The following is a 14,726-nucleotide window of genomic DNA, read 5'->3' on the forward strand; positions in this document are numbered from 1 at the left end:
CCACATAGCTACTCTGAAAACTGAAGCCAATTTCAACCTCATGTTGTCCTGCAATATTGATATCTTTAATTGAGTGTTTAGAATATGCAAAAAAGATCTCTGAAAAAAAATCTTGCAATTGGAGTTTGGCAAAAAAAACAAAAAAACATATATATATATATATATATATAATGGGTGTGTGTTGTTTTTTTGCTATGTTTTTGAGCACTATGTTTATTTCAAAACATAGTGCAGAACTACTGTAATTGTTTTTGCAGTAACATAGTTCATGAGTCCATAACAAATACCTGTTACTACATTAATATTGGTTTTCAAAGGATCTGCATGTTTTCTTTTGCTCTATTTGTTTCTTTTGTTACTTCACATGAAGAAGTTAACTTTGAAAATAAGTTGATTTATTCCTCCTTGGCTTCTCTGAGGAATCTGTGTGTGCGTGTTTGCAAGTGTTGTAACAGGTGTCCACAGTGCTTTGGCTTTCTGGCTGCTTCAGGTGATAGATCCTATCAGGACAACATGATGCTGTTAGGAGAAATTGGATTTCTCTCTGACAGACTGATCCAAGGATGGAAACAAACAAACAAAAAAAATAATAAAATAAAAAAGCAAGACAGAGGGGCACAGATAGTAGCCAAGCATTTCAATGCTTTAGCTTGGTTTGTTGCCACTTGTGTTTGCTTTTATAATTATGTACTATAAGTTCTAGATATTTTCAAATTAATATACTGGCTAGTGCCAATATTATGCCTTTATCTTGGCACTAGCATAAGACTTCTTACTTTGTATTTTCAGTCTCAAAGGAAGTAGTTCTTGAGCTTCCCTTGTGGTGTTTTACATTTTAAATTATGAGTTAAAACACTCAGTGACACAAGAATTGAAAAAGCCCCAAGCACTTTCAAATTGATTTTTTTTGTTTTTGGCAGCGTTTTGGGTGCCCGGTAGAAAAAAACAAACAACTCCATACAAAGGCATGAATGATGTGTAAGCATTGCGCGAAAATATATTTTGATACCTTATGGCAAGCACATGGTCCTGAAGTTGGTATCTCAGTCATTGCTCCTTGAGCTATAGGCTCTTTTCTACTGGCGAGTCACGCAGTAACCGGTTAATGTGTGGTTCCCCGGTAGTGAGCTTCTCCATTATACAGTCTGTTCCTCACTACTGAGCAGGGCGTGAGCGAGTAGCGGCTGTGGTCAACTCTCCACTGATGTTTGCAGCAACTCTCAGTAATGGAGAATCTTTAATGTTACGGTTCTGTTGGACTCGAATAAACCTAGATATTCATGACTGGCTCAAACATAACGATGAGACTTGGATAAGCTGAGTCTTTCACCAAACGCGTACATATAATGTGTGCAAATTACAGTGTAAAGTTCTGCAAGAAACAAATGAGGTAAGATTTAACCCTTGGGTGGCAGGAGTTGATTCCATTAATATTTTCATTTTTATTTTATTTTAATTGTAATGAGTTATTAGCTATAAACATGTAATGGGCTATAAACATGTTCTTCCAGGATGTTCCTCCTCTTTTTTATTCCATCTTGCTCTAATATTCTGCTGCTTTTATTACCAATATTCAAATCAGTCAAGCCTGGCAGGCACTCCTTTTAGCCTTCCTTAAGTATCCCTCTCCTCTTTGTCCGTCTTTGCTCTCTCTGCTCCGTCTTTCCCCATCTCTCTGCTGTTTTTTCTAAAGTATATGTGATGCTTCAGCGATTCAATTTCCGTGCAGTCGCTCTCCCCTGCCTGTCATTGTGGCTCTATCTTTTCGTTGATCGCCCCCCCCACCCCTTTATCGCCCACCACCACCTGCTACGAGACGGCCGCTCCTGGTGCTGGGAGAGGGAGCACGTGTCAATGAGTGTCGCATGTGGTCCTGTTTGAGTGGACCAAAGACAGAGTATTTGTGACTTTTGTGTGTTAACGTAATACTTTTTATTAGCTCAGTCCCATAATAATAACTTACAACATTCGCGGCTGTGTCTTATTAATATCAGGATTCTCAAATCCCATACTTATCCACACCTCACAACCTTCGGTGTTTGTTTCAGGTTTTCCTGTCATGGAGGCAGGTGTCATTACTTGCAACATAAGTAGACATGTCCAAGCTTAGCCCTACTGAACCCAAGTAGCAACAAATCAGTTAAACTGAAAAAATAGACATTGCATACAGAAATAATAGTGAGATTTATGGAATTCTCCGTCCTAAGCACATCTCACATGTTTTTTTGTCTGCAGATTCGATATGTCTTCAATATGCCAACTTGGCATCATTTGACAGAGGTATAGTTGATCTTTTCTGATCATATCCATGATTGCAGGTAAGGTGAGGTTCTCTGCAAGAGGGTTCAGTTTCTTAAACTCTGCAGTATTATGTGCCCTCAGGTAAGACACATGTACCTGTTCTCGCAAGGAATCAAGAGCCTTTTGTGATCTCCTGGGTAGTCGGTTCATCTTCTAAAGGAGTCCACGGCTTTACTTTATAAGAATGGTATTTTGTTTTACATTTATCTGTTGTCGCATCATAACCACCTCTCTAAATCTTAGGGGGCCTCTGTTTAACAATCCAAAAAGCACTGACCGCTCTGATCAGTGCTTTTTGACAAAACTGGAAGATTTATGGATGTCCTAGAAAGTATGCTGACAACAGTAGATCCTCTGCAACCTGTAATGTGTCAGGTGGGTTCTAGATTTCCATATATCCTGTCACAGTTAATTAAATTGAAATATGAGGGCTTTTGGAAACCACATATTGACCTTGGACTCTTTTTGTGTGAGGTGTTCTCTTTCAGTTTCAGCTGATAAAAGTCCAGAACCGAGATGTGATTGTTCTTTGAAACGACATAAATATTATTTATCTGTCAAAAACCAACATTTGGGCTTCTTCAGCAGCACATGTACGGCAAATGGATAATGTGTTCATAATTGGATTAAGGAAGAATCTTAGCCCACTATTTTCGCTTTTTAATTACTTTACTTAATCATTTCCTGAATCACTGGGTTGCTCTTTTGCTTTCAACCAGTCCTTCTTCCTTTTACTGTCAGTGCTGCTGAAAAACAATATTTTGTGCAAGCTGAAAGTGGTAAATGGCAAGAAGCGGTAAAGGCGTTGTTATCAAAGTTGAAAGGCGTGGAGCTATTGTAATGCCCTCTGAAGTCGAGCGAGGCTATGTTTCGTGTGACAAACACACTTCAAAGGCGAGTGGATGCCATGCTGCTAGCGGTGTTTCTCCTGTAATGTCATTTGGTCTTTGCTCTGTACCTGCTGATATCATTTACCTGTGGCAGCTTCACTCCTGTAGTCATCAGCATGATTGTCACTGTGGAGAGTGGAACATTTCTTACTGGTGTACTTTTCTTTTTAAAGTATGCCAGTAAGAAATTGCTCATAGGATTTAAAAGGAAATGTCTCTGTGTGAAAAGAATCATGTGACTTTTATACGCCAAAGTGCAATTTGAATTTCTGTTTCAACATTAGCTTTTATGCAGTCTCTGGGAGATTATTTAAATTGATATGCAGTTTCTAAAAAGTTTTTTTTCTTCCTATTTTCACAACTCAATTCTCATTTTAGAATTTCAGGACTGAGTTTGCATCGGTAATGGTTTCAAAATACATGCTTTTTGCTTTCTAATTTCTGTATTTAGAGCAAATGACTTTGACTGGTATTTAAGTTAAAGTTGCAAGTAAGTATGGCTTGATATGTAGGAAAACACACCTTGATCTTTTTTTTCCCCCTCCTGCTGGTATTTTACTCATTTCAGCAGCCGTCCCTCAGCCTCAGATCTGTGTGTTGCTCATAAGGATGATAGTGTAAACTATTAACAACTGATGTCAGACCAGCTATATTCTCCTCCTCCTTCTCCAGCTGTTTTTCCACCACTGAGAAATCAAAAGATAGAGAATTAATGTTTTTTCTTTTTTTTTTTACAAAGATGAAATTACCAAGACAGGTGGGAGATGTAACTGTAAGAAAAGACAAGTCAAATATTCAGTCTAAGACTGGAAGAAAAATCAGGAAAGAGGAGATGTGAGAAAAAGACAGAGGAGGGTGAAGGGTTGTGACACAGCTGGGTTGAGAACTTCATATTTTCTTCAGTCCGCAAAACTACTGAGAACTGTCAACTATTGATTTTTTGGACTTTACGTTTCCCCTTCATCTCTTTGTCTCTGACTCTTTACTATGCTCAGCCCACTTGGCTTGGACCCAATCTAAATCTGTTAAACAGAGGAAGTAAAGTGTCAGAGAGCACTATCTCATTTTGTTGATGGTGCACCATTCCTTGGCTCCTATGAGGATATTAATTGCTGTCCCTAGTACTATTGATGGGCTGAGCGAAGCCAATACCACCCATGTCGAACCCTTGGCAGAACCAGGACCCAAAGGACCTGCCCTGCTGCTGTAGGAGGCCAAACCTTACTTTGCATTTGTGGTTAGAACCAAGGTACAGCTGTACATCAGCAAGTTGTCCACGTAGATTTACATACAATTATTTAGTTTGCAACTATTACTTATAGTGACTTCCACACCCACCAACAGCATAAATGAATGAAGCTGAACGTTTTGTTTCTGGTCTTAATAAAAGAGGCGTTGTTGTATAATTAAGTAGGCAGAATTTCACACAACTTATTGAGGATTGATTCACTTTGATGTCAATTTGTAACCCCAGTTCATGTAGTTAATGGTGTTCACCATGTTTCTCGTGAATGTTTGGTATTGCCATAATCTAAATAGATTGGATATCAACATGTTTAAAACTGACATAAAATGCAGTTCAGTTATGTTATTCAATTTATCTCAGTTTACTTGTGTAGACCTTTTTTCACTGCACTTTAGAAACGGGTAAAATTAACATATGGTCCTGCCGCATGAAAACGTCAAGACATATTTAGATAGAGGACAGTTTCTTAATATACAAAACACAAAGTTGGTTAATAAAACACTTTTGATTGGTGAAAAAATATCTTTAAGATATTTTTCCATCAAGATTTTTTTGCAACTTCTCATCTGGAGTTTAAGTAATAAGCAGCGATGACAATGAGAGAATATGTCGAATCTTTAGAGAACTTTATTTGTAGCCACTTAGTAGAAAAATTAGATATTTCACCTTGACACGACTCCTAAACCATGGTGTCAAAAATTAGCTCAACGTGAAAGGCTTGATCATGAAACATATAGAACATTAAAACATTAAAAACAGCATTTGGGTAAACAAAACAACTAGCATTTACAGATTTAAAAAAAAATAATGTTCATGCTTGCCCCAAAACCCATCATTGGTATTTTCTTAAATTATTATTCTCTAAACTAAGATTTTATATTACATGCCTATTTTACACTTTGATATTGCACTGAGCCCTTACCAAACCCAAACTATCAAAGACACATTTCCCAGAGTAGATTGAGTGGATTTTAAAAAATTGCGTTAAGTCCCACCCAAGTTGTCAAAGCAGGTCTGAAACATCCCTACTGCATGGGCAGGTCGTAAAGTCTTGTGAAAGACAACTGCATGAGTTAGGAGCAAAGGAAAATTAAACTTTAAAAGACAAAATTGACTTCTGAATGCTTTGGTTTCCTCTATCTGCTTGGAGTTTCCAGGCAAACTTAAAAGAGCAGAAGTTAAATTTAGTTCAAAATACAAATGTTCGCTAAATCAGCTGCTCACAGAACCTCTGGGTATGCTTTTATACAGGTATGTTCAGAGTTCGACCTGCTGGGCCTCCTGTTCTGGGTTACCCTGGTGGAACATTGAGATTCAGGTCACTGCCCTCAGAAATGTGTTGAGTCAAAGCTGAATGTGCTGCGCAAAAAAAAAAAAAAGAAAAAAAAAAAGGCAAGAGATGTCGGTACTGGTCAATAATGTATGTGAGCCAACCTGCCTCTCCTTTTCTGACGGCCGCTTTTAGCATAGCTCAGCTGCGCATGACAACCTCTGAAAACCTTGACGGATTTATAGCTGCATCTATAATGAACAACATTTGCTAAGGTCATTGGCTTCAGCCCTCAGGAAACCCTCCACACGGTAGGCGAGGTGCACAAACAACAATCAGCCTATCAGACTGACAGCTAAATGACGGGGGTTGTTGATGAACTTTTGAGAGAGTAAACAAGAGAATCCATTTATGGGCAAAGCATAATTGCAAGATGTCGGGTAATGAAAAGAGGTAGATGAGTGCAAATGTCAGGAAAATACAATGGGCGGTAAAAGTAGGTGGGATTAAAGAAAAATAATAATAAAAAAGTGAAAATAAACTGTTTATTCAAGGTGAAAGGCTTTGCTTTTGTTTAGCTTTATAAAGAGGGGGGGTGAAAAGGCAGCATTATTATGTTATGATTACGAGTTTAGCCTCTCAACACAAAGGTTTCAGGCTCAGGCCCCTCTAAGCCTAATTAGTAATTGTGCCACCCTTGCCAGCAATGGTCAGCAAGCGTTTATGATTACTGGCAATCAATCTATTACACCTCTGTTGAGGAATTCTTTTCACTAAATTGAAAGGTATTCAAGGCGTAACCTCTTGTTTAAGGTAACTCCAGAGCATTTCATCTCATCTGGTGTAAGTATGTTATGATTTCATTCTCCTTCACTGTGTGCATATGAAAATGTGCATTTGCAATCAAACAGGTGTGCTTTTTCGCCAGCCACCAGCCCCTGCCTCTTTGACTGTACCAGCTTAATTATTGTTGTCATCTTGTAAGCCAAAGACTCAGCAGAACAACTAGAGACAAAAAGTAATTTCCTCTCTTTCTAATCTGCACCATACGCTGTGGCAGGACCACTTGTTGATAAAAAGCAGCTGGGCAGGTTCATTTGAATGCATGGTGGAAACACACACCTTTGTGAATGAGTCAGAAAACACACACAGCAAACCCGCATTTACTGAAATGAAAGCACGCCTCCTAGACTGTTCATCCTGGTGAAATCTTGATATTTACAGGAGTTAAAAACAGACAAACCGTTGCTCTCACTATTTTCATCCAGCAGCTCTTTTGCAACAGCTTCCTGAATGCCTGTCGCATTTTTTTGGTTCTTTTGCATTTAAAAGAAAATCCAATATTCTCTAAGGTGTTTTTAAGGAGTTCAGACTTTGAGATAGGGTTATTTTCAAACCAAATTTAATTCCACCGTTTGTATTTTTGTTTCTTATATATACTTTGCAGTGCACATGCAGCAATTGTTTCCTGTTGTTTTTGTCTTTGCTACCTCTCATTGAAAATGCACAAATTCACTGACCTGAATGCAAACGTGTTCTTATATTGTCAAATATTCTGAACTGATTTTCAGAAACATTGCAAGATGTCCTATGCCTCTCTGATCTGCCCATTTCTGCCAACCCATCACAGACCAAGAGGGTAGCAGAACAAATGCAAACATGATTCTATATAGCTGAATAGAAGCAATCACAAAATATGCAACAATATGCAATGGCCAGGTGTGTTGCTATGGTGAAGAAAATGATTTGCTAGAGCCTAGATTACAGTGTTTGCTTCCCAAAACAGCTTGCCTACACACATAACGGCATCACAACACACACCCATTGCTCAGCTAAAATAGGATGGCTGATTGCAGTAGTTTAGTGGTGAAAGCCATTTGAATGGAAATGTGAAATGGAAGTTCATTACTAAAACTCCAAGGCAGTGAAACCAGATGTGAACGGGAGAAGCTGGTCAGAGTGAAAAAACACAATGAGCATCACATCACATTTATATAAAAAGAAATGTGTGTGGCTGTGTGTTTGTAAGACATCATTTAGAGTTGAGACCTGAAAAGTATTAGCTTGATCCCTCACCTTGTGCATTAGTTGATCATTTTTCAAAATAATGAATATTTCTTAGTCCGACATGAGAACTGTGCACAAATACACAATATAGTGCATTTCTACTGAGTTGCTTTTAATAGTATTTTATGAATCAGATTTCAGCAAACACTGGCTTATAATGACATTTTAAATTTTGCTTACATTTTTGATAATTTTCTTAGCAAGAAACGATTTGCAAACTGAAAATGCTTCAGTATATGCCGTTTTCTTAAAACTAGGACATCGGGAGACTTTTGAGAATGCTTGACTGAAATCTTATTGAGCATATTTTGACTTGATTAGAAAAGTTGGGATTTGTTTAGAAAAAACATGTGCAAGTATAAAATAAAAGCAATAGAAGATAAAAAAAAGAGGCAATGGAGAATAAGAAAGTGTAGATCAACACAACTTTGCCTTAACTAATAAAGAAAATGAAAGAGACCATGACTGTCTGGCAGTCTAACTTACAACTAAGCAATGAATCATGTTAATATTTAATGCCAACTTAGAAAATCAATGGACTTTATAAATGTGCAATGTAATTTATCTTCCTACTAATCATCAATAACTACTGATTCTCTTTAATCTAACTAACTGTGGTATTGCTACTTTTGGCTGTTAGCAAACAGTAACAGCCAAACTGAATAACAACTTGCCATCTAAGTAGATTTGGTAGATGGTGGAACATGTTTGTAAATCAATCTCTCTTCTCAGTTTCTAGAACAAAACTGAAATAAAGGAAATTATGTCTCCAAAGACAGCTGATTTAATGGTATAGTCAACAATGGTACAATTCATTGGGTCCATAAGAAAAACAAAAAATAAATAAATTGGATTTTAACTTTATTTTTAAGAAAAAATATGCTCTTTTTGTTTTAGCAATTTAAAATTATACAAAAGGGCCAAATTTTTGTCACAAGGTCTCATTTCACCTCCAGTGCCTCCAGCAGTGAAAGTGCAGTAATTACGTACAATGGAATGTAATTTAGGGTTAACCCAGCAATTAAACTATTATGTGTATATGTTCCCCATGATGAAAGCATCAGTACTGGCCCATAAATCTAGAAGATGTTAAAGACTCATAAATGGTGAACTTTTAAATATAGCAGAATGTAAGGGTAAATTATGTTTGTGTCAGCAATCTTATTAGTGTATGGAAGGTCATGACATGCAAGTGAAAAGTTTCTTTGGAAAGAGACATTTCCAGGAAGCATCATTTGTATATTACTTACATTTTTTTTTTAAATTTGAAACCTTTTGAATTTAGGTCATGCAGTTAATGCATAAACTTTATTTAAGAAAAATGTCCAAACAAAGATTAACATGTATCCCAAACTAACATTACGATGTGCAGGTGTTTCACACCAGACCAGCACAGAACTGCAGCTTTGACTGAATGCTGACCAGAGCTGTACAATTTCTCGCTCCTTCTTTGGATCCCCGTTCTTCCGAGAGACGTTCGGCTTGCAGGGCATGCCGCTCTAAAAGTCGATGCATGCGCACCCGGTGCTGCTCAGGATTAAACTCATAATCACGCTCCTCCATACTGTGCAGCTCTCTGATACCAGACGGTGTACACCGCTGTGCTTGAAATGTTGTTTGGAGTTTGCGGTGACGTAAATCAGCAAATGCAGTCTGCTGTCAATCAAATTCCTTGCGCGTGAATTCACAGCTTGATGTGACTTGTACTACCCCTGAAGAGGGTACAAAAACGGAGAAGAGCCGAGCAGAACTACTCAGGATGCAATGGAGATGACTCTGGGGCAGAACTGGTTAAAGTAGCGACTTTTGAAACCAGGTCTCAGAGTGGGACTTACAGGAACACCCCATGCGGAGGTGTGAAGTGCTCTGTGTGGGAACATGCACAGAATGCTGCAGGATTTGTCCTATGCATGCACGGGTATATAACAGTGAAGAAAATGACAGATTACATTGTACTGTTTGTGCTATGTAGCCATTTCAGCTTAGCATCTTCTAATACAGAATATTTGTGTGTTACATGAGCACATGGTTCATCAGGACTTTCAACATGTTAGAATCATAGACAACAAGAACCTGAATGCATAAATTTTCCCAAGTCAACATTCAAAACTACCAGCAGTTTCCAGACAGTGGTCTCATGTAAGCAAACCCTAATATTCTATAAACATATTTTTTCAGGGTTTTGTCATAATTGTCTGATGTGGCAGATCTTCATTAAAAAAAAACAAAAAAAAACAAAATCAAAATGTTAGCTCTTAGAGAGATTGTAAAAAGCCTAAAACTGACTCAACGGCAGACAGATACCGACCTGCATCACCCTAAAGACACAGCAGACGGTACCAGCAAGAGGGTGATGATGGAGTGACTTCATGTGTGGCTTTTTGTCAGTGTGCATGGTAATTGGTTGTTTGAGCGAAGTGTGCAAGTGTAAAACAGCATGAGCCAATGATGTCTGGCTTCACTGGGATCAAGGAGTCCAGGGCAGTCATTACCTCTTCTGTTGAAGCATTAAGGAAAATTACGTCTTTTATTAAGACTACCAAATGTTTGCCTGCTCTGTGTGTCTCAATGCTATTGTGACGCTTGCACAGATCATTTTTGTATGGAGCTTTTCTTGCCTATTACTGTTAAACTACAAAGCCAATTCACGTCTCTATTGAAGCTATAATGTTATCGTCTCTGTTCCTGCAGCGATTGGTGGAGGCAGCAGAGGAAGCCCATCTCCAGCATGAAGAGAATCCAGACCTGCAGGTGAGTCAAAACGTGCATTTTTATTTTTTATTTTTTTTATGCGAGTCGTATTGCTTCAACGCAAACTTCATTTCAATCAGCATGCTCATCCCTTATTCTTAGAGGATTAAAGCAAATCCTTGTTGACTATCAAAATTAGAGCTTTTGTTGTTAATTCTTTGTGAGGGTAAAATACGGCAGTAATCCTCTGTAAAAACAAGAAAGGTTGATAAGAAAAGGCATTTTGAAATGGGCTCTGCTGTTTAACTCGAGTACAGTGAATCATTTCCCGTTAACAGGACAGCGTCCCTTAAAATTATTTGCACTCATGTGTTTCAGTGTGTCACCTTCAGCTGTGGTCTCACTGTCAGAAAAAACAAACTCAAATCTGAAAAGGAAACTTTTGGTTGCAGTGATTCCTACACTGCCAATTTTGCATAAAAATAGATGAAATAGGTTCAGAAACCCAAAGGAAATATCAATTCGGGTTTCAGTGCATAACCAGATAATGTTTTTGTATCCTTGGAGATGCCTTTTTTTTTTTTTTAAATGTATGCTAATACGTTTTGGGGAAGAAAAAAAAAACAAGCAAAACAAAACTATAAGGCGTTAGTCCTAGACAGGCTGAGTTGTACTGTTGAATGTACTTTTAATTGTTTATGTTAACTCTGTACATGATAAAGTAACTAAATAATTTAACTGTATATGTTTAATCACTGGAGGAATATGTAAGCCCTAAATCTGCTTGTGTGGGTTTTTGTTTTTAATTATTTTTCGTGACCATGAGTTCATTTTAGCTAAAAATCTTTATTCTTTTAGTCTTAATTAACTAATTTAATTAACTTTTCTAGTTCATTTAATCATGAAATAAACTACAGTATTCACATTTTAATTAAATGTAGATAACGATAAATATGATACTAAGCAGTGAAATTCCCACGCACATACACGCATGCTCGAAAACACGCGCACACATGCACACAATCACATTCTAAACTACTTCAGAGAAGTTCCTCCTTCTGTTCTGCAGATTTGAGCAAATTCTTTTTATTCTAATCACATCTGCGCACACCCCCCCAAACCAAGCTGCTGCCTTCATGGTTCTGCCTCAAATCCATTTTAACAGCTTTAATTTTGTGTGAGTACTGCTTTGAATTGTGTATGTCATGTGCGTTTGGCAGTGCTGTGGATGTGCACTTGGTCGTGTGTGTGTGTGTGTGTGTGTGTGTGTGTGTGTGTGCTTGATGTTTGTGCCTGAGCTTGCTGAACGTCAAGCACAGTTTAGAACAGAGTTTGTTAAAGTAGGAGGAGCAGCACAAACTTGAGGTCTTAAGAGGAGCTATGATACTAAGTCGACTTTGGAGAATTTGCAGCTAAACCACTTATAAACTGAGTGCTGGTATCTGTGCCTGCTTTGAGTAAGTGTTTACTTTGTCAGTTCTTCAGAGTATTACAGTGAATGCCATGCGGTTTTCTGCCAACACAGGCGATTAAAGGTGATTAGTTACTAAATTAACTACTGTCCAGTCCTGTGGATTGGACCAAATCTTCTTGGTGGTGATCTTGATCTTTAGACATTCTCTGAATTTTCTAACTTCACTTAAAAAAAAAAAAAATCCTTTAAAGATTATATGATTTTGTCACAACACCAGAAAAGCCAAATTAGCTATTTTGGTAAAATTATTATTGACATTAGTTTTGTTTGAAGATTATATGAATATGACAAAATGACCTGGGCTGAAAATGACCTAGCTAACAAAACTCATTTTATTTTCAAACAACTTGAATGTGAAACTACAGTACAAAGGCATTCACCTGATATTTAACCATTTTTTTCCATTTAAGCTGCATTCTGAGTGCAGATTTTGCTCAGTTTATCCTTTGTGTGGAGTGTTACTGTGTTTACACACAGTTCAACTCACCAATGTGATTTTATTTTTTTTCCTAATCTCACTTGTCCTGGAGGATTCTGAAAAGATTGCAGCTATTTTTTTAACTAACCCTCACACCGACTTAACTGATAGGGTCATTTAGATCCCACAAGTTTTTCACTTTGTGCGCGGTGTGGTGGGGTGGCACTGACCCTGTGTGCGCTTTTACGAGATTTTTTTGTGTGGTTTCAGAATTTGACTGTCTGATGGGACAACTCCACCGCTTCCCCGTTCTCTTTCCATGACATTTTCCGTGCTTCTCCTTAGCGTTACAGTAAGACTGTGGGAGCGTTAATTAATTATTCAGCAGGGTATAAGTAATTTTTCATATCCCATTTTGTATTGAAATTGACATTTTTACGTTTTTTTTTAAATCTAGTATTTCAAGAGATGTGCTCGTTTTCTAATAATACAAAAAAAAAATGGGTTGAAGGAAAAAAATTAGAAAAAAAAATCTTAATCTACTAAAGGCATTAATAGTTTTGGGATTAACTGTAGGTATAAATGGAAATGTTTATAGGCTGTAGAAAATAATAACATACATTTGGAAACCGACTGTTTTTTTTTAATGTATACCATGTTCCTCAATATGTTTTGCTATGTAATAAGTTATTTTACAGCTTTTAAGAATCGCTAAAAAGTTACAATATTTTTTTTATAGATGTTTTCCAAAGCTTTAATATTTTAATTTTCACTCAGAGAACATATTTTCATAAGATTAACACAATCATTTACTTTGTTTAATTATACTCCCTACAATAAGGTAGATACAGTGAAAATATAAAGCGAAAGTGTTAAGAGCAACCGCTGCCTGGAGACGAGCATTTTCCGCACAACCACTTCAAAGTCCTATTACGTCTTATCACACAGTGATTATGTGCCTAAAGGAGAAATAAGGTTTTCATTGCAAACTGATTTATGATTTCTATCTAAGCACACAATTATTTTATCCTATAATATACGTGACAGGATTTATATTTTTATTTAGTCTTAACAGTTGAGCTTCAATTTTATAATATTTTTGTAAACATTTGCCACTTTTCTTTTGCAGACGTAAGGGGAATATTGAGGATCTCTAGCAGATTTTATAGTGAAGGGAGTCAAACATCGATTGAAAGAAAAGCAGGTTTCACACTAACAATAACTAGAAATGAGACTCAGAAACCATGAAGAAGTCGGTGGAGAAATAGATGAAGTTCCTGACGATGAATGTTGAAGTCAACTGTTCGTCCCTACTCATTCTTACAATAAATTCTCAAAATTCACGCTTTTCATTGACTATTAATGCATATCTTTATATTCAAATATTCATTACTGTTTGGAGTCAAAGATGTATGCATTGTGTTAGATAAATTATAAGAGAGATTAGGATTAAACTGTCTCTATTGATTTGTAAATCAGTAGTCACTTGCAATCTCTTGGCTTTACAAAACCAGTATTCTTTTAGATAGTGGTTTGACATAATATATATATATATATATATATATATGTATGTTTCACACAATTAATACATTAAGTGTAGGCCTGGGTAACTACATATTTATCCTTTGTCGTGGAGTTCTGATGCAAATTTTAAGACTCTTGGATTTCTTTTATTTACAACCATTTAACAAAGCTTATCGTGCAGATATTTTTGCATAATGTTACAGATATGTGTTAAACCAGTAGCATATGCCACTTACATGTGATGTACAGGCTTGTTTTTTTCATTTAGTGCTTGATGGGCACAATCATTGTGTGGGATCACAACAGCGTTTTATGCCAGTAATTATTTGGCAGGGATGAAATGAGCCCAACATGGTGAGTGCCTCTTTGTTGCTGCTTTAATGGCACAGCCTGAGCCAATGCTGCGTGGTAGAGTAGTGTAGTGTGTTAGAATATTTACGTGAAGATTAGAAAAGCATATATTGGACCAGCATGGCAGGATTGTGTATCCAGGTCTCTGAGAAAGAGACCTGGATACAAAAAAAAAGCAAAAATAGAAAAAATAGAATAGATAGAAAAAAAGCAAAAATAGAGAGGGTTCAATAAAAGAAAACTCTAACATGCAATCAGAGTCCTGAAGTCATTAGTAGATTGTTGTTGACATGGTGTTTGGACACAGTAATAGCATTTTGATAAAATATTTAGATTATGAGGTTTTACAGCACTGTTAGTGGGTCAGGAAAAGACATACAATAATATCATAGCACTCACGAAAACCACAGACCTCAAATTTGTCATTAGACACACACTCTTGAGCTCACAACAAGAATTAAATAATTTTTGATCATGGGTACTTCAGTAACAAC

General features: G+C 37.0%; 1 protein-coding gene across 2 annotated transcripts in view; it reads left to right on the forward strand.

Annotated features, from left to right (window-relative positions):
• Window positions 1–14,726, forward strand: part of LOC103149653 (voltage-dependent calcium channel subunit alpha-2/delta-3-like) — a 130,992-nt gene that overhangs the window by 37,657 nt on the left and 78,609 nt on the right. For both annotated transcript variants that reach the window (XM_016680106.1, XM_016680107.1), the window contains exon 4: window positions 10,466–10,525. In XM_016680106.1, the coding sequence (XP_016535592.1) occupies window positions 10,466–10,525 (60 nt within the window). The remainder of the gene's footprint in view (window positions 1–10,465; window positions 10,526–14,726) is intronic.

Source organism: Poecilia formosa, unplaced genomic scaffold, assembly GCF_000485575.1.
Source record: "Poecilia formosa unplaced genomic scaffold, Poecilia_formosa-5.1.2 Scaffold232, whole genome shotgun sequence".
In the NCBI taxonomy this organism is placed as follows: domain Eukaryota; kingdom Metazoa; phylum Chordata; class Actinopteri; order Cyprinodontiformes; family Poeciliidae; genus Poecilia; species Poecilia formosa.